This window comes from Echinops telfairi, unplaced genomic scaffold, assembly GCF_000313985.2.
Source record: "Echinops telfairi isolate 266 unplaced genomic scaffold, ASM31398v2 ScPeMD7_4;HRSCAF=17, whole genome shotgun sequence".
In the NCBI taxonomy this organism is placed as follows: Eukaryota; Metazoa; Chordata; class Mammalia; order Afrosoricida; family Tenrecidae; genus Echinops; species Echinops telfairi.
Window position 1 is genome coordinate 6,626,794 of NW_022103900.1, and position 22,924 is coordinate 6,649,717.

The window sequence follows — 22,924 nt, forward strand, 5'->3', positions numbered from 1 at the left end:
AAAAGGAACACTTTTTGATTGCACGAAGATTTGAAAATTTTGGTTACGCACTCATCACAATACTTACCTTGTTCAATTGCACACTGCCTATTTAACTATCCTTAAACTCTATTAAACGATATGCTCCATTGGATAGAAACCATGTCTGGCTGCCTCTGCTATTTTCATAGGGCCTAGCACGGTCTTCAACGGCATGAGGTGCTGAGACCTGTTTATACATCTTTGATAAGTGGATGCTTATGTTTCCCGGACCACGTTCCTCTTCAGCTACAGGTAAGACTGTGTTGAGGTAATAGGAAGAACTGGGAAATCTTGAAGGCAGGTTAACTGGTAGTCTACCTCTAAAGAATTAGTCACCAGGGAGTCTTCTTTGGGAAAACCATGGCTGCTTCTCAAAATGAGGGAGCGTTTATCTCATTAGTAGTTTCCTTGGTGAACCTTCAACTTGATTTGGAAGACACTTAGCATGTAGGTAGCTGTGTAGGAAAGTGATGTGGGCATTTTTGATCCCACGTCTGTCAATAAATCATTGGCTATCATCCTCTCCAGACCTCCATGTTCACATTTAGAAAATCATACCATTTTATTGGTTTTCAAACCTAACTGAGCAGGAGAATCACTAGAAACACCATCCTGTCCAACTTCTTTGAATTAAAATTCTAGGGGAAGGGTATGGTTATCAATATGTTTAGAAAACACCAAAGGTAAGGATTCCAGCCACCCCACCCCTACCCCCTTCCTTTTGTAGCTAGCTGGCATGGGCAAATGGACAGTATTTGAGTCACTAGGTTAGATGACCTTAAAGACTCCTTTCAATCATTAGCTTACTCTCTTCAATGTCTCTCACCCACAGAGGCTCTTTGGGTTGCATACCTGGGTTGCCTCCCCATCTCTGTATGTGTGAAGCCTAGTAAGGAAAAGAAAAGACATCATCCAGCATTCCCCCCACCCCCCTGATTTTGTATTCCTACAAAACTGAGGCTGCGTGCACCCTTCAGGGTGAAGAACAAAATGAGAAATAGGAATTAGGGAAAGGAAAATTACACTGTTTTTGTTGGCTGATAAAAGATATAGGCAGAGGATGGCTAATTATCTAACATGCAAGAATGGCACAGCATTTTGATCACTTAATTCTTTCTGAACCTACAAGTGAGTGTGCCTGCTAGTTCCCAGCCATCTCCAGCTTACGATGATTTTAAGATAAATTGCGTGCTGCTTTGCGAGCAAAGAGGTGCTTTTGTACTGTGAACTGGCTCCTTCTTAACCATTTCCATGGTGAGTTTTCCTGGGAATAGAATAATAATAGACTTTGAGGAAAGTGCAGAAGATAGCTTTCTGGATCAAGTAAATGTTCCTGCTCAAATAAAGACATTTGATTCCTCTTTGTTGGAAATAAAGATTCATCTCAGTCCCTAAGAGGGAAACTGAGATTGATGCGATGGCCTGAAGATGCCCGTGTTGCTAGAAGAGAAAGCTTCTTCAAGATGCTCAAGGCCAGTCTTTGCTGAATAATGCTTCCCCAAACAGCAGAGGGTATGGCCAATGGCTACTCCCAAAGCACCAGGGATGGGCTCTGGTCTCTGAGTAGAACCAGAGGCTGTGTTTTACTACTCAAGGATTGTCAAGGAAATTGGCGCTGTCATTTGACAGGTAGCAATTCTATTTTGCTGGCAGAAAAATAGTAAATAATTTTAATACACTGTTTCCTAAAACTATGATTATCTGTCTCCTTAGAACTACAAAAGACTTTGTTATAAATATCTGTTAGTAGTAGGCATTTTGATTAAATCATACTATGTGCCTCAGCAGAAAAATAATGTGGACATTAAAAATAATATACACCAACGGTGCATTGTCACATAAATGGTTTATGACTTTAATGATAAAGACAGGATTCTAGATACTGTGAAAAATAATATGGATATGTTAATGGGTATTAGGAAAATCATTAGAAAAGAACATGCAGAAAAATAATATTTTTCTGTATAATCATTTTTCTAATAATCATTAGAGTAATGATATTAAGGAAAATTTTTCTTTTTAAATATTCTGGAAGGTGGTTTAAAAATTAAAGTCTGACTGGTTTGAAAATGAAGTGCCATTATAGTTAATGAGGAACACATGGTAATTGAATGAAGATGATCTACTTGTCTGGGTAGACTTCTCTCCCTCCATTCATTCCCTTTCCCACACACTGCTTCAAAGAGTAACAACGGGAGAGGCAAGTGCTACCTGTATATCTACTGAGGAGACGCTGAGGTTCAAGTTCACTGCAGTCATGATGAGTCTGGCTCACTTGAGTTTGGGTGACTTAAATGTCGTGGAGCACTGAGCATGTTTAGATGATGTACCAATGTGGATTCTGATTTAGTATTGCTGGGATGCAAATGCAAATTCCTAAGGGTTGAAGTGGAATGAATCTGCTCAAAACCCTGGTCTCAACATTGTGTCTGGTTCCTAATCAGCCTCCAAGGGACATTTATTGAATGAATAGCTGGCTGAATCAATCTGTCTCCATGGATTTCTGTCCACATTCTGTCACTGACCCAAGGGCAATAAAGCAACGTGACAAGTTTCTCAACTGAAATTGATTTTATAGTTTATCAGAAACCTATTGTGAATCTCATTATTTTGACATTTAAAACTAGATTGCTTTAGGTTGGAGCTGCCTTCTGATGTTGTAGAGGGGAAATATATCTAGCAATCACCTCCCCTATTTAAATGCTAGGGATTTAATTTATAACTTATTCCATGTCCAGGGAAATCTAAGCAAGTCCAATTTCTGGGGTTCAATCTCTCACCTACAGGAAGAATTTAACATAGGAGAATGCTTTATTTCTGGTATAGGCATAAGAAGTAACTAATAATAATAATAAATAATAAAAGTAAAGTCAAGCACAGTATGCAAATAAGCATGTAAATTTCAAGACGCTGGACGAGGACATGTGAACTGACATGAGCAGCTTGTGCTACCAGCCTGTGAACCCTGATTTTCTTCTCTGGCTACTAGGGATTCCCTGGTGGCCAAAATGACTAAGAGTTCAACACTCACTGAAAATTAGATGGTCCTAACCTAGAGGCACCTAGCATCAAGGCCTGGGGATCTCCTTTCCGAAGGCCACAGACTTGAAAACACTGTGGTACTCAGTGCTGGGGTGATTCCCGGGACCTCCCCCAAGTCCACATCAGCTCAACGACAGCTGAGGGTGGCACTAAAGAGATTTGGTGAGAAAATAATTGAAAGTCACTACTTCTATATTTCCTCACCAGTAAAAGCAAAGACATAGGTACATCTCTTCCCTAATGTGGCAGTTGGATAATGTTATGCCAACTTGAAGATGTATAAAAAGTGTAGGGTGGAATCCAACCTGCTAATCAGGTCACAGCCTCATTCTGTCTGTGGGGGTGTGGCCTTCTTATAAGGAGGAACCTGGGAACTGCTCTCTCTCTCTCTCTCTCTGCTGTTGCCTTCCTGCCATTGGGACTGTGCCGCTCATCCTGAGAGCTGCTGGAGCCCTGCCATGTTCCCCTGCCTCGGATCCACAGGACCATGAACCCACTGGCCTGTGAGCTTCCTGCATGCTGCGTCGTGGCATGTGACCACTTGAGCCTGACGGGGGACTTACGGACAATTATTGGACTTATGGATTAAGTTGAACTGGGTAGGGCTGTTTTCTTGATACACTATTGCGCCTTGATATAAAACTCTTTCTGATATACACTATTGCGCCTTGATATAAAACTCTTTCTGATATATATATATATATATATATGTCACTGGATTTGTTTCTCTAGTCGCCTCAGCCTGACTCATCGAATCTTCCACCTTACCCTGGATTGCTACTTGTGCTGTCTTGCTGTCCTGTTCTTTTTGCTCCTGGCTCTGTTTCTCTTTACTATCTCATTGTTTCTTTAGCGAACTCCTCCTTTGTTATCTTCAAATCATCTTTTCCTCCTTACAATTGTCTTGGACATTCAAAAAAAAAGAAAGAACAGTGTTTTGTTTGTTTGTTTCCCTGTGTGTTGTCATAGAAAGAAACAATGGTCATTGATTGTATCTGATACATGCTATTATAGATTCCAGAGTCACGGTACAACCCTACCCTTGAGGGTCCTGCTTGTAATGGTAAAACGTGATCAGATTTTCTTTGTTTTGCCATTGAATGGTCAAGTATTTGTGGTGGACATTCTGAGCCTGTTTCTCTCACTCTTGCCCTGACTCTGACCCTGTTGCCTCAGCTATTTGCACAAACCCTGCACTGAATATCTGGACTTTCTCGCTCTCTCTCTGCTGACTTATTGGACTTTGTTATTTTAAGGACTGACTTATTCATTTGGCCTTTGGATGGATTGCTGATTCTAACCTTTAAAGCCAGCATTTTCCCCAACTTTGTTTTTAAGAAACACGCATGAAAATGAAACGCACATGATATAATCAAAAGCAACAACACTGGACTCCAATAAGAAGACTTGGAGTTTGAATACCATCTTTCCATTGATTAATTATAAGGTATTGGAAAGTCACTTAATTTCACTGGATCTTCGATTTCTCAACCCTAAACTAATGCCATCAAGTCAATGCTGACTCATAGTTTACAGGAGTAGTCCCTTTCCCATGGAGCTGCTGCTGGTCTTGAACTGCTGACTATATGGATTGCAGCTCAACTCCTAACCAAGGTTCCTCCTCTAATACCACCAAGGCTCCTCAACTCTAAATACAATACCAATAATAATTACTACATTACATTTTTTGAGAGATTACCTAGTTTCTGATGCTTAGCTTCTCTCACCCTAATTATTATTCTTCCCCACTAGGGCATTACTAGCTGAATGATATCGTGGAGCCCTGGTGGTGTAGTGATGATGGCTGGCCTACTAACAATGAGGTTAGCAGTTTGAAACCAGCAGTTCGTGGGGAAAAGATGAGGTTTTCCAATGCGGTGAAGTGTGGCAGGCTTGGAATCCCACAGAAGCAGTTATACCCTGTCCTATAAGGTCACCCTGAGTCAGAATTGACTCGATAGCATTCAGGTTTGTTTTTGTTTTTATCTGAATGGTCAGAGTCTAGGAAAATGGCTGGGCCAAAGTGGTGTATGTCTGGGGTCATTATGCGCCTCAATCCCTGCGTCACTTCTGCCTCTGTGCTCTCCTGCTCTTGCAACCGACCTGCCGGCAGCCTCGCACCGTTCTCCATATAATTTCTGCATTACATGCCATGCCCACTCCTTGACTTTGTAATCGGTTGGTGATTATTGGGAAGGTGAGCATCAGGTCCTACTTTAACTTTGACTCAAATAATGAACTTTAACTTGGTTTTAACCTGAACCCTGTTTCAGGCACTTAGCCGGAGGATGAGAATGTGGTGTCTTTGTGGTTTGGGCCTGGGTGCTTCCTCTGGGCCCTAGTTGTGGACTCAATTGCAACTCGGAGCCGGCTCCTGGGACAGAGCAGAACCTCCTGATGGGGTTTTCTAGCTTGTCATTTTCATGGGAGTAGAGCACCGGGCCTTTCTTCTGCCAAGCTGTTGGGTGAATTTAAAGTGCCGACCGTTGGGCTAGCAGATGAATGATTTACCATGGCACCACCAGGTCTCCTTAAGTTCTTAGAGAAAGCTCTATAGAGGACATACAAAATAATAAGTGTCTAACGTAAGATGTTCTGGAGACTCAAATCTCCATCTGAATCCTTAATACGTTCCAACAAGTTTTTGTGTTGATTTAGAAGCATGTGAACGGTTGGACAATGAAAAAGGGCAATCAGAGAAATGTTGCGCTGGCATTATGGTGCCAGCCAAGACTATTTAAAGTACCATGGATGGTTAGAAGAGCAGACAAAACTGTAATGGAAGGACAGCCAGAGGGCTCCTTAGAAGTGAGGAGGGTGAGATTTCATCTAACCTACTTTGAATACGATATTAGGAGGGACCAGTCCCTGGAAAGGACATCAAGCCTGGTAAAGCAGAGGGCCAACAAAAAAGAGGAAGACCGCGGCACGCTTCACAAGGGGCTTTTACATGACCGTTGTGAGGATAACACAGGACCAGACAGTGTTCCCTTCTGCTGTCCATAGCAGGTCACTTTGACTTAGAATGATTTGAAGGCACCTAACGATAACAACAGTAACAGGGAGCAATATGGTCAAGAGTCCCAAAGTACAACCCATACTAGATCCTGACTAAATTTTAGTTCTCTGGTCTAGAATCTAGTTTGAAGACTACAGTCTTGTACTCAAAGGGCAGTCTGTGTACCAGCCGCATTGGCATTGCTGGGTGCTTTGATGAAGAAAACTTGGGTTGCACCTCAGCACTAATAAACCAGAATCTGCATTTAAATAAGATGCCTAGGCAATTGCTGTGCACGTTGCAAACTGAGCACAAAGAATCCAGGTCCCTCGTCCTGTCCCTTCTTTTCCCTTAGCGTCTTATCCCGCCGCCCATGGCTTTGACTCCCACTAGGGCTGAGGAGCCTATTGTGGCAAGTGAAACACTTTCCAAGTGAGTTCAGATGCTTCTATTGATCTGTTTTGAAGTTTGTGGTTGTGAAGTTATCTCTTCCTAACAGAAATGTGACCTGGTATATGTGGAGGAGGCCAGTGGAGAGGAAGCACAGGGAGACAACGAAGAAGGATGTCTGATTGGGTTGGAGACAGGTGTGGAGACAAATCCTGGAGTGCGGAGAGGGATTGCTTCTTTAATGAGCTAGCTGCTGATGGATGCCTCTCCAGAGGACCCTTTGCTTCCACGAAGGGAAAAAAGTATACTTGAACTTATAGATTGCTCTCTCTACATCAACATGTGTGTGTGAGCTCGAAGGAGAGAGGGTCTATTAAAGGTTCTTGTGAGCTGGGCTAGACTCTAAGTGAGTGAAGTTACAGATTTCTACTTCCACCTTCTGATGAATAGTCATGGAACTTGGCCTTTTTGCAAATCAATGGCGCTTTATTGGAAAATTTCCAAATATTTCACCTGTACTTTCCTCCTGCTTATTTTCTTTTTCTAGTTCTCTTTCAGATTCTTCCTTGACTTTTTATGAAGTTGCCACTGTGAGGGTGCTCAGAGCCATGTCTCGATATGTACATTATCAGAGGGAAAAATTCTCATCTTTTAACACCATTTTTCATAAGCTTTTTTCTTTTTTAACCTTTGGTGAAGGGGGCCGATGCTGCATTTGCATGAAGATTTTAAAGCCTTCTTGTATGGTGGCATGGCTGTTGAATAACAGAAGTATCTTATGTCAAATAAAGACCTGCACAGAGGTCACCAATGGCCAGAGGCGTGGGGAAAGAGGCTGCTCGCACAGGGGGCTGAGGGATCGGGCGGGTGATGGAACACCTTTAGATGATGGAGGTGGTTGCCAACTGTTAGGCATTTGTCAAATTGTACATTGATAAGGATACATTTAGAAGTATGCCTCAATGAATTGTCGCCACTAAAAAGGGGAAGATGCATTTCAGTGAAAGCCAACAGCAACAAATTAAATTAGCTACACTGGTTTCCAAAAGGCTAGAGCTTGGGGGGTGGGGGTGTGAGTGGTGGGCATACATGTCCTTATGTGTGGGAAGCAGCATGCTACGTTGGTTAAGAGCATGACCTTTAGAACCAGAGGGGCCAGGCTTATGCTGTCAATTAAGCAGGTCTCTGCTGCTTCGGTTTCTCTATTTTCCAAATGGATGTCATAGCTGCAATACCTCATGGGTGGTTGTTACTATTCAACAAGCTCCCCCCTCCCGCCTGCCCCCCCCCCCACCGAAGAATGGGCATGGCAAAGGAAGGGCTTGGCAAAGGAAGAAAGCCTCTGATGGTCTCCCCTCCTCCCCCCTTCCCGCACGCGCAGTCGCTATCCTGGTCCGCTTGAAAAATTGTCTTCGTCTCATAACCTCCACACGCAACTCTGCCCGACCTGCTGTCTAGGGCAGCCGCTGCTGAGTAAACCCTCTGGACTAAACCTCATAGTGAGAATAAATCACCTCTTACGCCGTGTTCCCTCCAGGGGAGGACTGAGGTCATTGCAAGAGGCATAACCAGTAGTTGACATACTGTCCCAAACGAATCGATTCTACAAGGAGAACTGGGTGGAAAAATGTTCTCCAGTGCACGACACCTCTGACGGAAGAGACAGTGGAGCTGGTGTTATTATAGATGCGGTTGAATCAATAACACTTTTTCATTGCACGAAAATGCCCAGTTTAACCCGCATAGAGGTAAGGAGATACTATCAAGGGCAATTTTTCATGCTCACATGGATTATATTCTGGGACACATTGCTCTTTTAAATAGCACTGTTTTTGTGTTTGGTTTTTTTCCTCCTCCTCTCTCTTTCAAAAATAAATTCTCTTCTCTTCCAGTCGCATGAATTCATGTGGAAATCTATGACAATCAATTAAGTAAATGAGAAAATAAAATGCTTGTAATTATGATAATCAAGCTATATGAAACCCACCCTCTTAGGTCTAATACCCAACATCTTTAAGCAATATATTAATTAAGCTGTGGATAATTGTTACAATTAGAATCATGCTTTTATAATTTTTAAAAATCACTCTGAGAGAGAAAAAGGAAATATTTTTAAAATATATGCAGCTGTCGGCTTTTAACGCAATTCATGATCAGGACTGCATTGTCTTTCCCCTGGCTGCTTCCTCGGTGCAATCCATTTAAAACTGGAGAAATCTGCATGTAGCACCTACGGGGTCTGTCGCTTTCTGGAGGTCAGAGGCCAGTACCCTTTTGCTGCAAAGGACCAGATAATAAGCATTGTAGACTTTGCAGATGGAAACACAAAATGGAAGCCACAGAAAAGTCCTACACAACAACAACAAAATGAAACAAATTTCCACCAGTCTTCTTAATAGATAGAACTGAAGAGAAAATAAAATAATGCCCATTTGTCATTCTGGGTTGCATTTGCAATGCAGGTGGACGAATGAGAAAAGTGACACTGGACTGAGGGAGAATATGACAGTTTACTTAGTTGCCGTTTACTATTAAGGTACTTTGTCAACAAACCATGGCCAAAGTTCATTAGGAAAACAATTCTGAGCTTAGAGGAGGTGGATTGGATGAAATTCTCAAACTGTAGTTTGCCCATTCCTGCTTGAGATCAGTGTTTCCACACTTTAGTGCTCACGGACCACTAGCTTCACACCAAACCAAACTCGCTGCCATCGAACCTGTTCCTCTGGGGCAGAGAAGAACCGGCGCCGTGGGTTTCTGAGCCTGTAACTCTTTATGGAAGACGAAAGCCTCAAGAGGGCTTGTTAAGTATATGGCACCCTGATAGTACAGGGGGCTCGGAAAGAAGGAGGGCTGGCAAGCAGAGACCGGAAGGAAGTGGGATAAGGGGTGGCCCATGGAGGGGATTGCAATGCAGGAGTTGAAACAAAAAGTCTATGTGTTGTTGAATGTACAACGGATGCTCTGTTCAGCAAGCCCTCACCTAATTCACAATGTTTCAAACAGTAGATTGCACCTCCTGAACGGGCATTTCTAGTAAAGCCCCAGATGGCGCTGAAGCCTCTGATAGGGGATTGATTGTCCCTTTAGAACCCTGCCCTTGCTGTTGAACCTTTCACACAGTCATGTTGAATGCAAACCTGTATTTGATAGATTCAGGGCTTATTCATGTGTGTTAGCTCACCTGAGAGACATTAGGGGCCAAGTAAAAGGCAACGTCACAAGGGTTCCTGTTCATATGTGCATGGGCTGTTGCCAAAGCCCCTGTGGTTAAACATGCCTCTTCCACCCGCGGATGGCTGCAGACAAGTGTTTCAAGGAAGACGCTGTTTTCGTCGCACTGTCCGTCGAGCTGATTCTGATTCACAGCAACCTGACAGGGTGTGTGGTGGGCTGTGATCTTCATGGGAGCAGATAACCTCATCTTAGTCCCACTCAGTAGTTGGTGGATTTGAATTGCCAACTTTGCAGTTAGCAGGCCAATGCCCACCCACAGACGCTGCACGCGCTCCTTGAATCTAACCCAGGGGCTAGGTTAAAACACCCGAAGCTGCAGCGGGCAAGCAAGATATCTGCATTGCCAAAATCTCGGTGTAGTCCATGGTCCACTAGACCAAGTCGTCTCTAAATGGGAGGCTACGCTGTTTGGTGCTCTTGCTGGCCAGTTCTGAGGAGCTTGAACTATTATCTACATGGAGGAGGTGAGACGGTTAATGATAAACAGCAGGGCATCTGTTCATTTTATTGCTCATTTCTTAGCCAAGATATTCTTAGAAAAGAGTCACAAAACCCAAAACAATGGAAAATATGTTCTCCTTTTGTTTATTTGTCCTGATAGTTTAAAAAATCAGCTTTACGGAGCCATCATCTTCCTCATGACAGATGGGCCTATACATGAGCATCGTGCTGTCAATCAACACTTGGTATTTCAAGAGGAAGGTGAAGAAACTGAATTGTAAAGACATACTCGGCATCTATTTGTCATTTTTCCGTTTTATGACATTGATACAAAAAATAGTATTCTGGTGAGCAGCTTACTTGGCAACCCATGAAACCCTAACGAGTACTACAAACCTGGAGAGTGCACTTGTACAGACAGTTACTTTTGGTGAAACAGTATGTACAGTTTTGACAAATAAATACATAAATACAGTCATTCATATATAAGGGTATACCTAAATGTCAATGATCATCAACAAGCATTTCTAGTCAATTACTGCTTTCATTCACAAGTTACTTTTTTGCTTATAAAAAACTGTCTCCACCTTTTACAGAAGAAATAACATAATCAATTCCCCCACTAACCCCACGGATTAGGAAAGATAGAAAATGAATCCCAGACACTTTATGCAAATATTCCACTGTCTTTTGAGAGAAGAGATTCAATTGAAAACCTCCTTCCTTGGCTGCTCTGAGAAGTTTATTTCCCCCGTTTCACATCACACGATGGGATTTTGTTCTTCGGCATCTAATCCAAATCAAAAATTATTTTCTTCATTTCTGAAAATTCCGCTTATTTAAAAATACGATACTATGTGTTGAAATTGGCATTGGCTTCAATAGAAGAAGACACGAAGCTGCACAAATTAGGCCTCTGAAGATAACTGTTAAAAAGGAAACTCTGAGTATCCAGACACTGATAATTGGTACCCATGGTTATCCAGTGTGTCATGAACAAAACAGGAGGGCGACTGTCAGAAAGTTGTCAAAGTTGTCTGGTAGAATACTGTCCACAACGTTATTTCATGGCATGGAAGTGATAAATCCACGTAATTGAAACACAATTATCATAAAGTTAACAAAAGTAGAAAATTAGAGTTATTTCTTGATCATTGGACTTAAACATCTCTTTGAACATTCAAAAAACAAAGGCAAACATGCTTAAGGCTATTGAAACACAGACAAATGGCCTTGCTTCACCAGACTCCATGCAGAAGAAAATGATACACAGCAAGCAGGTTCTAATTATACATATAGCCGGGGAGAAAGAAAAAAATGCCTAAAAATATATACATGTGGTCTCTGATGAATATTTACATATTTGTCACATTTGTCACTACAGTCTTTAAGAAGTCAGGAAATAATCCTGGAAGACATATGCGCTTATTTAAGATTAGGGGTCTATTCAAAATGCATGTGCACACACATGTAAAACAATTCACAGATGCACACATATTGTGTACAATGCTTTGATACTAAAAGTGACCTGACTGAGCATGGTACAGAAGCAAGACAAGAGTCAATATGCAACAGAGGCTTGACTCTGCCACAAGGCTGAAAGGTAAACCATATACAAAGTCACAGGACTTTCCCATGATCAAAACTCAAGGGCAGTTGAGGCTGGTGGGTAGCTCCCTTTTGCATTGTGGTTACCTAATGGATCAAAATCAGCAGCCCTCTGATCCTGAGATAAAGATGTATCCAGAGAGGGAACGTTCTATTGATGATTGGGCTCTTTGGGTTGGGGTTGAGAGATGTAATGTTTTCAAGTGAGAGACCATGAGTTCCTTTCATTGGTCTCATCTACATATTTTCTGTGAATTTTTCTGTGAGTGTCTGGGGGTCAGGTTAAAAAATGAAGGTCTACTCTCTCTTCGTGGTGAGGCTTTCTTTGAATGAAAACAAATGGATACAAGGCGTGGGAACTGATGTATTTGTGGAATGTGTTGTCTTCTGCTGACTAGCCCTGTTTATCCTTACAGTTCTGAGAGCAGATGCAAGTCAAATGCCTTCTAATACCTAGTTGGTAATATGAATCTTGCAAAGCAAGTGTTGCTAAAATATTCCCTCAATCAGCAGCTCCTCCCCAAGGATGAATAACTTACTCATTGAAATCAGAAAAAAATGACCTAGAAAATGAAGCTTTCCCCAATACCTAATTTATATCCAAGGAAAAGTCAACGCTTTGAAAAGATCGAGTACACTGATTAATGAGTCCTAGTTGATCGTTATTTGGGTAGATTTTATATTATAGTCATGCTACTACCCACTCCTCACTTATCAACATGATTTGGTTCCCAAGAGCAGGTCATTAAGTGAAAATTGGTGTTAGACAAAAGTGGAAGATCAGATCAGATCACAAATGGAGGATGACTACGTAATTACAAGCTGTCAAATTTCATCACTATGTAACTTCCAAATTTCATCATTAATTAAATGCCAAAACCATTATTACATAACTGCCAAAACATGGATAATTATGGGCCAGCCAGGTTGACACAATATCTTCACTGTCATCAAGGACAGTGTTACTTTCACCTTGTACCTCATCATTTGTTACTACTAGAAGTACATTGAACACTGTTAATGGGAGAAATGGTTCGTAGATTTTTCACTACAGCTGTGTGAAATGTCAGATAAGTGAGGAGTCGGTGCACTGATAACCATTGTTGTTGCTATGCAATCACTTCAGCATATAGCATAATGCATGGCACATCACATTATGTAGCACCTTTTAAACTAAGAATCTCAAAGTATTTAGCAAATCCTATTTGCTCCCCTAGCACCTGAGGGATAGGTGAGTTTTGTTTGCTTGTTTGCTTACACCCACTTCAGGATTGAACATACTGAAGCACAGCAATGTTAAGATGCCTGCTCACATGACCAATAAGTATAAAGGCAAGAATGGGACCTGACCCCAAGATTCTCCACCCTCTTTCCCGTGAACCTCAATCACAGGATGACGAGAGCACCTCACGATAGCCTTGCTGCTAAAGGTACCTGGGTATTTCAGATGTCAAAGGGTTTTATATCCATCAACTATAGGGCCAAACCTTGCCATAAAAGTGTTAATGACTTTCTCTATTGCTTTGCAAATGTATTTGAGGAGGACATGTGACACTATTGGTAAGCTTATGTGAATTATAATGCGTACCTAATTTTGTATTTTTTTCTTAGTATGAGCTCGTCTTATTTTGGCTTCCTACCCACTTGTTTTCTACACATGGAAACAAGAACCTGTATGTTCCGGAATCTGTGAAATGCACTGATCGATGCTGTGTGGAGAGAAGCAGGTGAGATTATATTTGACAGAGTCTCTGTGGAGGCACCATGAGATGTTTTTCTGAAAGGACTCAAAACAACAATAACAAAAAGCCCCCGAACCCCCAAACAAAAACCCTCTCAAACTCTCGTTTCCTTCTTAAGTAGCATTGTATATACATTCTACCTGCTGACTACATTTAATTCTTGGATGAGCAAGCAGAGCTGTCTCCCAAATATAAAGAAGATTTGATTCTCAAGTTTAAATTTCCATCTATTTAACTGCAGCCTTCCCACCAATACTAAGTTTATTTCTTGGTGGAAGTGCTAATACTGCACATATTACATGGCACTACCTGTAAAATGCGAAAATAACACACACTATTAACAATCACATCCAGAGTGTCTTCCTGACTGTGTATCATTCTCACATTTAAAAAGAATCCTTACTTTCTCCCTTTTAAAAATTTCTTGCAAAAATGATACGAAGACCCTACTGTAAGTTTCAGTTTCTCAGATCCAAATTAAAAAAAAAAGATGAGAAGTTCAGCATCTGATTATGTAAATCCTAAGAGTTGCTTGAAACTTGCCTTATGAGAAAAATGGTAATCCTGTGGGGCCCTGAGAATACTTGGCCCTTGTACCTCGTGTTGTTTCTGAGTCGAGCCCAGCATTTGCAAACTGGTAATCAAAGACAGGTACTAAGAGTGGGAAAAAAGCACTTTTTACAAAACCCCTTCTCTTGTTCATTTCCTCCAGTGACACTTGTAAAATACCAACATCCTAGGCCCCAATTCTTAAAAAAGAAAAGAAGTGTATTTACATTGGTAAAAATCCTAACATCGAAGATGTTTCTTGCTTGACATGTCATTCCAGATTCTGTGCATTTCTTCTGGAGAGATCTGATGCACAGTAATAACTCGGCGATACCTACACAAGCTATAGGCCATCTTCCAGTGATTGAAGCCACTGTTCTGGAAAGGATGTATGCCCAACTTCCTAAGACACAGTCCCACATATACGTCTTCAAGGTGAAGCAGCCGTGTGTGGAGGGAGGTCTTGTAAATGAGTTCAGCCACATCAGCTGAAAAGATATAGCCAGTCCCCGAACAGAATGGTGGGTAGTTACTGTCGGGGTACAAATCCCTGGGCATGTACCACTTACTACGGACGTCCCGGATTGGCCCTCCATTGATGACATAGCCAGTAAAATATCTTCTCCTTGGTTTGGTGGTGGGCTTCAGTAGTTTATAAATAAGGTTATCCATGTTTACAAAAATGTCACTGTCCGTTTTCATGACGTACTTGGCTTTTGAACAAAAAGTGGCCACCCATCTCATCCCCATTAATGTTTTGAGGGTAAGATTATGGTAGGAGTCAATAAAATCCTCCACGATAATATCATGGAAGATTTGGCTCTCCTGCTCTACCATCTGATTTAACACAGGATCTGCGTTCTTGCCCAAGAGGAAGAGTGTGGCGATCTTGATCCCTTTAAAGTTGTTCTCATCGCCCCACGTCTCTCGGATTGCCTGGCGGGCATCGAACTCCTTGTGGGTAGTGCTGATGAGGATAACCAAGAAAGGAATGCTTTTCTCACATTTGTTGGGCTCGTTGATAAGAAAGTCAAATGAATGTGGGTTTATGGGTCGAGTTCTTATGTTGCCAAAGGTGAGGTTTTTTCGGGCAACAGTTAGGTGGCTGAATGGCTTGGAACCAGTGTAGGATGAAGTAGGTCGAGTTACACTCAAGTACCAAAGAGCGCTGGCCCAGCACACAACTGTCAAAACATATAAACAGGAGACCTTGGAAGCCATTGTCTTGACAGCACGTCTACTCCAGATATTGAATAGGATGCCTTTCTGGTACTAGCTTCTTTTGTTCTTGCAAAGGCGGCATATTACTAGGAGATCTTTCAGTTCGGCAGAGAAGTGTGAGTGTGGGATTGTTCATATCAATCTACGCTCTGGAGCCTCAAATCCAATCTATGGTCTTCTATTCCCATGCCTCAAAAATCGTCCTCTGCACTCTGGAAAAAAAGAAGAAGAAGCACAGTTTTTCAGGCTTATTTGGCCATTTTCACGTCTTGAAATAAACAGAACGAAAATGTAAGAACCATCAGGCTGCTAGAAATAAAGGATATCAGTCACTTCCTTCAGCACGGCAGCCTTTCTGGCGTACCGACCTCATTCTCCCTCTCTTCTCGTTAGCCGTGGTTTCTACATAATCACATCCGAAGGGACAGATACGCAGACTCTCCACTCAAGGTAAATGTGAAGTCAAGTGAACCTTAGGAACTTGATGTACTCACCGATCTATGCTTTGTAGAACGTCATCCTCACCGTGGAAGAACTTCTCGCTTCATACTGTCGGACACTTTAACGTGTCCATCAGAAAAGCCTCACAACGGCCTCCTCCTTTGCCCTCATTTTCCGAGTCTGGGTTTCTGTTTGCTTGACTGATGAGAAAATCAATTCAGAACATCTCTTTGCCTGCTCTATCCCTGTATTTGAAAAATGTGTCAATCATGGCTGGGAAAGCTCAGCTAAGACTCGTGTCCCTTGTGGCTCTGACTCAGAAGTAACTCAACCTTTACTCCGTCTCCCCTGCCTTGGGCTCTCACAGCTCTGCGTTTCTGCTTCTCCGTTTTCTGCGAAGCCTCCGATGGAGAATATTCCCACCTCCTGTATAGAAACCGCCACCCAAGCGTCTTCTCTGACAGCTGGCAGCCTGCATGCTGGAGAGCATCTAAACGGGAGGGCTGTATTGCTTTTCAGAGTTTTTAACGCTTCACCCCTTGATGAAATTACCTGGCCCTTTTACAATACTGAGTTACAGTTGCCTCTAAGTATAGCAAGAGTAAAAGAAATAAGAGGATGTGTGTGTGTGTGTGTGGGGGGGGGCACACAAATTCACTGAGGATACAACAGGACACTTGAATGGGTGCACACATTTTAAAACTTGTCCTAAACCTTTCTAGAACTTCAGCTTCTATTATTCCAGTTGAAAAAAATAGGCTAGGATATAATGCCCATTCATATTAAAAAATGATCTCTTCCTCCCTAGTTAGAATAGAATGCAGTAGCCCTGGAAGACAGAGATAGCGCATAATGGATGTCCATTTCAAACAGGTTGGCTTCGAAGAAGGCTCTGCTCCTAAATGGCTGGGCTGTGTTGAAAGAATTTAACTGGGATTACAGATTGCAACCAGGCTTCTGAGCACAATAGTCACAATGAAATGGAAAGGCCTGATGGGCAACAGCAGAGTCCATACACCTCCTCTCGTCTAAGGCAAAAGCTAACGGTGAATCTGATCCTTATGAGACCAGCAATAACTCAGTGTGGTTACAGTTCTAACTAGATGGTTACTAGGATGGCTTTCAGAGTCAGGACTCTAGGCATAGCAGGCTTCCATCCAACCCATAATAAGTATGTTCTAAACCTAGAATTCGTATCTTTGGCTTCCTGGAGGAAATTTCTGCTGTAACGGTGCACCGATGCTAATAAAATTAGGATGTGAAGTAGAGCGAGTTTTGGAACTTTCGACAATAAGCAAAAGGAAGGGAGAGACATTCATTGTGCAGCGTTTATAAAAGTGGTTCTAGATCTGAGATGCACCTGTATTGACTCTGTCTCAAATCCTAAAGGGAGCTAATGAAGCCCAAGTTGGTATTAGAAACCAAACTTTGTCTACCATTGTCCTAGCCCAGTGACTGATTCAGATAAACAGACACACAGCTCCAAACCAGTGACAGTCAAGTTGAGTCTCACTCAGGGTGACACCATGGGTTTCAGAGCAGAATTGCATTCCATCGGCTTTTCCGTGGTGGTGACTCTTCCAGAAACAAATTGCTAGGTCTTTCTCCCAAGCCACCTCTACGTGAATTTGAACCAGGGACCTTTTGGTTCGTAATCAAGTGCTTCACTGTTTGAGCTGATTCCCTGATTCTTATAAGCCTATCTTTACCATCGCATTTCCTTTATCCTCTTGCACACTGTGAGCTACCTATTAACAGGATGTCAGGGGCTTCCAAGGAGAAGCCAAAGAGATGCCTGCCCTGTGTTTTCTTCTGGAAAACCCCATTTCTGATTGGGAATGAACAATGTCTGCATACATTCTGTTCTCGTTCTTATTGTCTTTAGAGTTGTTACCATTTACCAGCCTCCACCTCCACAGGCACACCTTCATTTAACTCAGGAATGTATTCATTAGTTTCTGAGTTCACTTGTTCATCAATCGATTAATCAAACATTTAATGAATGGCTGGCGTGTGCCAGGTCCAAGAAACACAGGAGCGCTTATCCACCTGCATCAGTGAGTGTGTAGTCTAGGAGGTCAGATTTCAGGGAAACACTGAAATAGGCGAAGCAGGGTGGGGAACCAAGTATGGGAGGACTGGGTTCAGTTGTGCAGGTTGTACACAGAGCCCTCCTGAGAGTGCCATTCACACAGACTGCGATGTGAATTCCGAATCTCTATCCCATGCCAGATTCAAATGATTCAGTATCCATGGGGAGGGCTCCATGGAAATTTTAGAAAAGGCAATCCAAGCTGAATCTTAGAGAATGGCTAGAATAAATAATCTAGATCAGGGATGAGAATTCTAGGCAGAGGGAACAGCATATGCAAAGTCCTCACAGGAGAGGGCAGGACAGGCACCAGCACTGGCCCCTGGTGAGGGAGGGAGGAGGACAGGGGATGAGGATGAGGAGCGAAGGAGAGGCAGGGTCAGATGGGAGTTCAGTAGGGGGTGAGCTCCCCTCTCTGTGCATCTAAAGGCTGTGACGGAGGAGTTTGCCTTCCTCAAATCCAACCCACTGATTCCGGGACCGATTCATTTTTTTCATGCAAAAGATCTTCCCTCTCCCTTAGTGGAGGGGAAATGAGAATTCGTGTGAACAGATACCTTTCTGTGTGATTTTTCTGGGCTAAGGTACTGACTGCCTCAGTGAAGGCACCTGGGAGGCTGAGGCAGAGCTAAAAGAGCAAGAAATTGAAAAGAAATAGGGGGAGACATGAAGTGAAGCTATTTATAAATGGGGCTTATTAAAGTATTTAGAAACTGATTTTGATGAAAGAGAATTCTTCTACGAACAGAAAATAAGCACAAATGCCTGGCCCTTGCAGCTCTCATGTGAAAATGTGTGTTTGACCCCAGACAGTGTCTGACTATGTGCCCTGCTCTCAGGCATGTATCGGGGAGCTTCATGCCTGCCCTGGAGTTGATTCGGAGTCAGTGACCTTGTACGACCCAGTCGTACTGCTCCTTAGGGCTTTGAGACTGTAAATCTTTACAGAGGCAGACAGCCTCATCTTTCTCTTTCAGAGCAACTGGTGGGCTTGAACCACTAGCCCACAGTATGACATGGCTCCTAGGATAATTCAAGAGAGGCATTCTTTCCTCCATTGTACAGATGAGCGAGTGGAAGCTCAGAGATAATAAGTTGCTTGTTTAAGGCCAGACAGCTACTGAGTGGCTGGGTCAATATCCCAACCTGCGGGCCTCCAGTGCATTTGTAGGCCCGTTAGGACAAGAAGCACAGCTTTGGATGAAGATTCGTTCAGGCTGCAGAGAGCATCTCAGACTGCTAAGTGCCCAGTGGTCTGTAGCTTGTTACATTTATTTTTCTCAGATGTGTGTCCACTGCTTGGAATTGTTTTAGTTCATTTGCGTTCCCTACAAACTCTATGCCACTAATCCTACAATGTGCTTGAGTGTTAATCATTGATGATTTGCAATGATTAATGCAAAGGACACATTAAAGTTGGAAGATACCGCGGGCAGCTGCAACTACTGAAAAGCTGAGACATAGTATTCAGGCTTGTGGCATCGTGGGGTAAGTGCTGGGCTGCTAACCTCAAGGCCGGCAGTTCCAATCCACCAGCCATTGCGTGGGAGGAAGATGAGACTGCTCCGACGAAGACTTTCAGCTGTGGAAACCCTGAGCGGCAGATCTGCTCGGCTCTCCAGGGGCTCCTCTCTGAGCCAGGGTCCCCTCCACGGCAGGGGGCGGGGGTTCCTAGGAAATCGCACACACTGAGAGGATCATCGGTGAATGGAGGCACAGTGTAGCATTTTGGCTGATATTAAATAAAAATGATCACCAATTCAAATTTTTGCAATGAGAAAAGGAACTAGCACAGAATCTGAGGTGTGGCCAAGGGTAGCGCAGGCCTGCTGTAAAGCATCCTCCCTTGGTGGCCGTATTATTTACAACAGAACTTAGATTCTAAAGTGGCTCAATAGTTATTATGCCTCTGGGCATGAAAGAGTACTATAACCAAGCAAAGAGAAGACAGTGTAGCAGGAAGTCCACCACTAGTCTGACCATAGTGACATAAGTCGGGTCTAGCCTGTGGGGGTAGCGCCTCCAGGACCGTCATTGGCTGGTGGGGCACGACTCAAGGTAGAGAAACAGCTGCAAACATCCTCTAATGATTCGAACTTGGAACGTGCCATGTACAAATTTAGGAAAATTGGAAGGAGTCTAAAATGAAATGGAACCCATGAAGATCAATGTACTAATCATTAGTGAGCTGAAATGGATGGGTATTGGCCATTTTGGATCAGAAAGTCATGATTTACTGGGCTGACAATCACACAATCAGGAGAAACGGCATGGCATTCATTGCCAGAAAGGATCTAGCTAGACCCGTCCAGAAATATGATGCTGTCTGAGACAGGGTTACTTCTATCCCCCTTCAAGGAAATTCAATCAACACAACTAGTATTCAAAGGGGTGCTCCAACCACAAAAGCTAGTGAGGAAGAAATCTACCAAAGACTTCCGTTGAAAATTGATCAAGCATGCAATCAGGATGCATTGATAGTTATTGGTGATTGGAATGCAAAAATTGGAAACAAAGAGGAAGGAACAGAAGTTGGAAAATATGGACGTGGCGATAGAAATGAAGATGGAAATCACATGGCAGAATTTTGCAAAACTCATGCTTTTTCCAACCATACAAAAGGTGACTATCCACACGGATTTCCCAGATGTAATACACAGAAATAAAATGGACTGTGTCTGTGTGAAGACATGATGGAGAAGCTCAATATTAGCAACTCAACCCAGACCAGGGCCCAACTGTGGAACGGGCCATTAGTTGCTCATATTTAAGTTCAGGATAAAGCTGAAGAAAATAAAATAAATCCACAAGAACCAAAATATGACTGTGAGTCTATCCCACCTGAGTTGAGGCTATCTCAAGAACAGAGTTGATGCATTGAACACTAGTGACAGAGGATCTGCTGAGCTGTGGGGGACACCAGGACCATCCTTCATGAAGAAAGCAAAGGGTCTCTAACAAAACAGGAAAGGAAGAAAAGATCAAAGTGGACATCAGAAGAGACTGAAACTTGCTCTTAATCGTAGATCAGCTAAAGCAAATGGAAGCAAGGATGAACCAAGCTTCTGAATAGAAACATTCAAGGGGCAGCTCAAGAAGACAGAGGTAAATATTATAATGAAGTGTGGCAGGACCTAGAATTAGAAAACCAAAAGGGAAGAACATGCTCAGCTTCTCTGAAATGGAAAGGACCCAAGAAAAAATTCAAGCCTCAAGTTGCCATCTTAAAAGAGTCTATGGACGAAATACTAAATTATGTGGGAAGTACCAGGAGAAGATGGAAAGAATACACTGAATCGTTGCACCAAAAACAACTAGTCAATATTCCATCATTTCAAGAGGGAGCATATGAACAAGAACCGATGGTGCTGAAGGAAGAAGTTCAAGGTGCACTGAATGCATTAGCTAAACACAAGGCTCTTGCTGGAAGCTGACAGAATGCCTGCTGAAATGTTTCAGTAAGCTGGAGAGGCACTGGGAGCACTCACTCATTTATTCCAGGAAATTTGGAAAGCAGCTACTTGGCCAACTGAGTGTAAGAGATCTATATCTGTGCCCATTCCAAAGGAAGGTGCCCCAACAGAATGCTCAAACTATAGAATGATATCATCGATATCACATGCAAGCAACATCTTATTTAAGATTATTTAACAACAGTTGGAGCAATACATTGACAGGGAACTTCCAGAAGTTCAGGCTGGATGCAGAAGAGAACTTGGAACAAGGGCTATCGTTGCTCTTGTCAGATCCCTCTCAAGGCAGAGGATACCAGAAAGAGGTGTACTTGTGTTTCATTGGCTACGCCAAGGTATTTGGCTGTGTGGACCATGACACACTATGGGTAACCTTGAGAACAAGGGGAATTCCAGATAGATGTCATTGTGCTTCTGCAGAATTTGTGCCTGGGTCACGAGGGAGTTTGTACAAGCAGAACAAGGAAATACTGCATGGCTTAAAATCAGAAAAGGTGTGCACCAAGGTTGTATCCTCTCACCATACTTGGTCAAACCATCAGAGCAGCTGGATTATATGAAGAAGATTACGTGTGGCACCAGGATTGGAGGAAGGCTTGCCAACACCCTGTGGTACGCAGACAACACAACCTTGCTTGCTGAACGTGAAGAGACTTGAAGAACTTGCTGACGAAGTTCAAGCACTGCAGCCTTCAGTATGAAGGCTCACCTCAGGGTTTCCACCTCAATGTAAAGAAGACCAAAACCCTCACAACTGGACCAATCGGTAATTATGATCAATAGAGAAAAGGTAGAAATTGCCAAGGATTTTGTCATATTTCGATCCACAATCAATTCTCACAGAAGCAGCAATCAAGAGATCAACAGACATAGTGCATTAGGTAAATCTGCTGCACAAGACCTCTTTCAAGTAGTGCAGAGCAGGAACGTTACTATACGTTGTAAGGTGTACCTGATCCAATCCATGGTATACTCCATTGCATCACGCGCACGTGAAAGTAGGGCACTGAATAAGGAACACAGATCAGTCATTGAATTGTGGTGCTGGAGAGGAATACTGAAAGTACCATGGACTGTCAAAGGGCAAACCGATCTTTGTTGGAAGAAGCAAGGCCAGAGTGCTCCTTAGAATCAAGGATGACAAGACTCAGTCTGACATACTTGGGAGGCATTTTCAGGAGAGACCAGTCCCTGGAGAAGGACATCATGTTTGGTAAAGTGGAGGGGCGGTACAAAAGAGGAAGGCCGCCAAGGAGATGGACTGACACAGTGGCAGCATCAGTGGGCTCAGGCATGGGAACAGCTGTGAGGAATGGCGCAGGGCTGTGCAGTGTTTTGTTCTGTTGTGCACAGGGTGGCTATGGGTGGGAGCCGAGTCAGTGACACCTAACAACAGCAGCAGGAAGTCCTCAAGGCTGACAGGCCAATTTCATATCTGTTGGATGGTGAGGTTGGCGACGGGCCAGGACATCCAGGTTTTCCACTTGTAGTAATGCTAACTTGCTAAGTGGCTTTTTGGTGCCTTCCCTGCACCATGAAATGAAGTGCTGCCTGGTTCCACACCACCTCCTTGATAAGCTGCCCATCAGAACACTGTGACCCATAGAGTTTTCCCTGGGTGGTCTTCAGAAGGAGATTGCTAGACTTTTTTTGTGTGTCTCCCTTGGTT

At 43.0% G+C, this 22,924-nt stretch overlaps 1 protein-coding gene across 3 annotated transcripts in view; it reads right to left on the minus strand.

The window, feature by feature from the left end:
• Positions 1-22,924, minus strand: part of B3GALT1 (beta-1,3-galactosyltransferase 1) — a 490,113-nt gene that overhangs the window by 27,071 nt on the left and 440,118 nt on the right. For 2 of the 3 annotated variants that reach the window (XM_045299055.1, XM_045299059.1), the window contains one exon: positions 10,258-15,461. The exons of the other annotated variant lie outside the window; for it this stretch is intronic. In XM_045299055.1, the coding sequence (XP_045154990.1) occupies positions 14,269-15,249 (981 nt within the window). In that variant the 5' untranslated portion in view covers positions 15,250-15,461 and the 3' untranslated portion in view covers positions 10,258-14,268. Of the gene's footprint in view, positions 1-10,257; positions 15,462-22,924 lie in introns of those variants that run through there. 3 annotated transcript variants of the gene reach the window in all.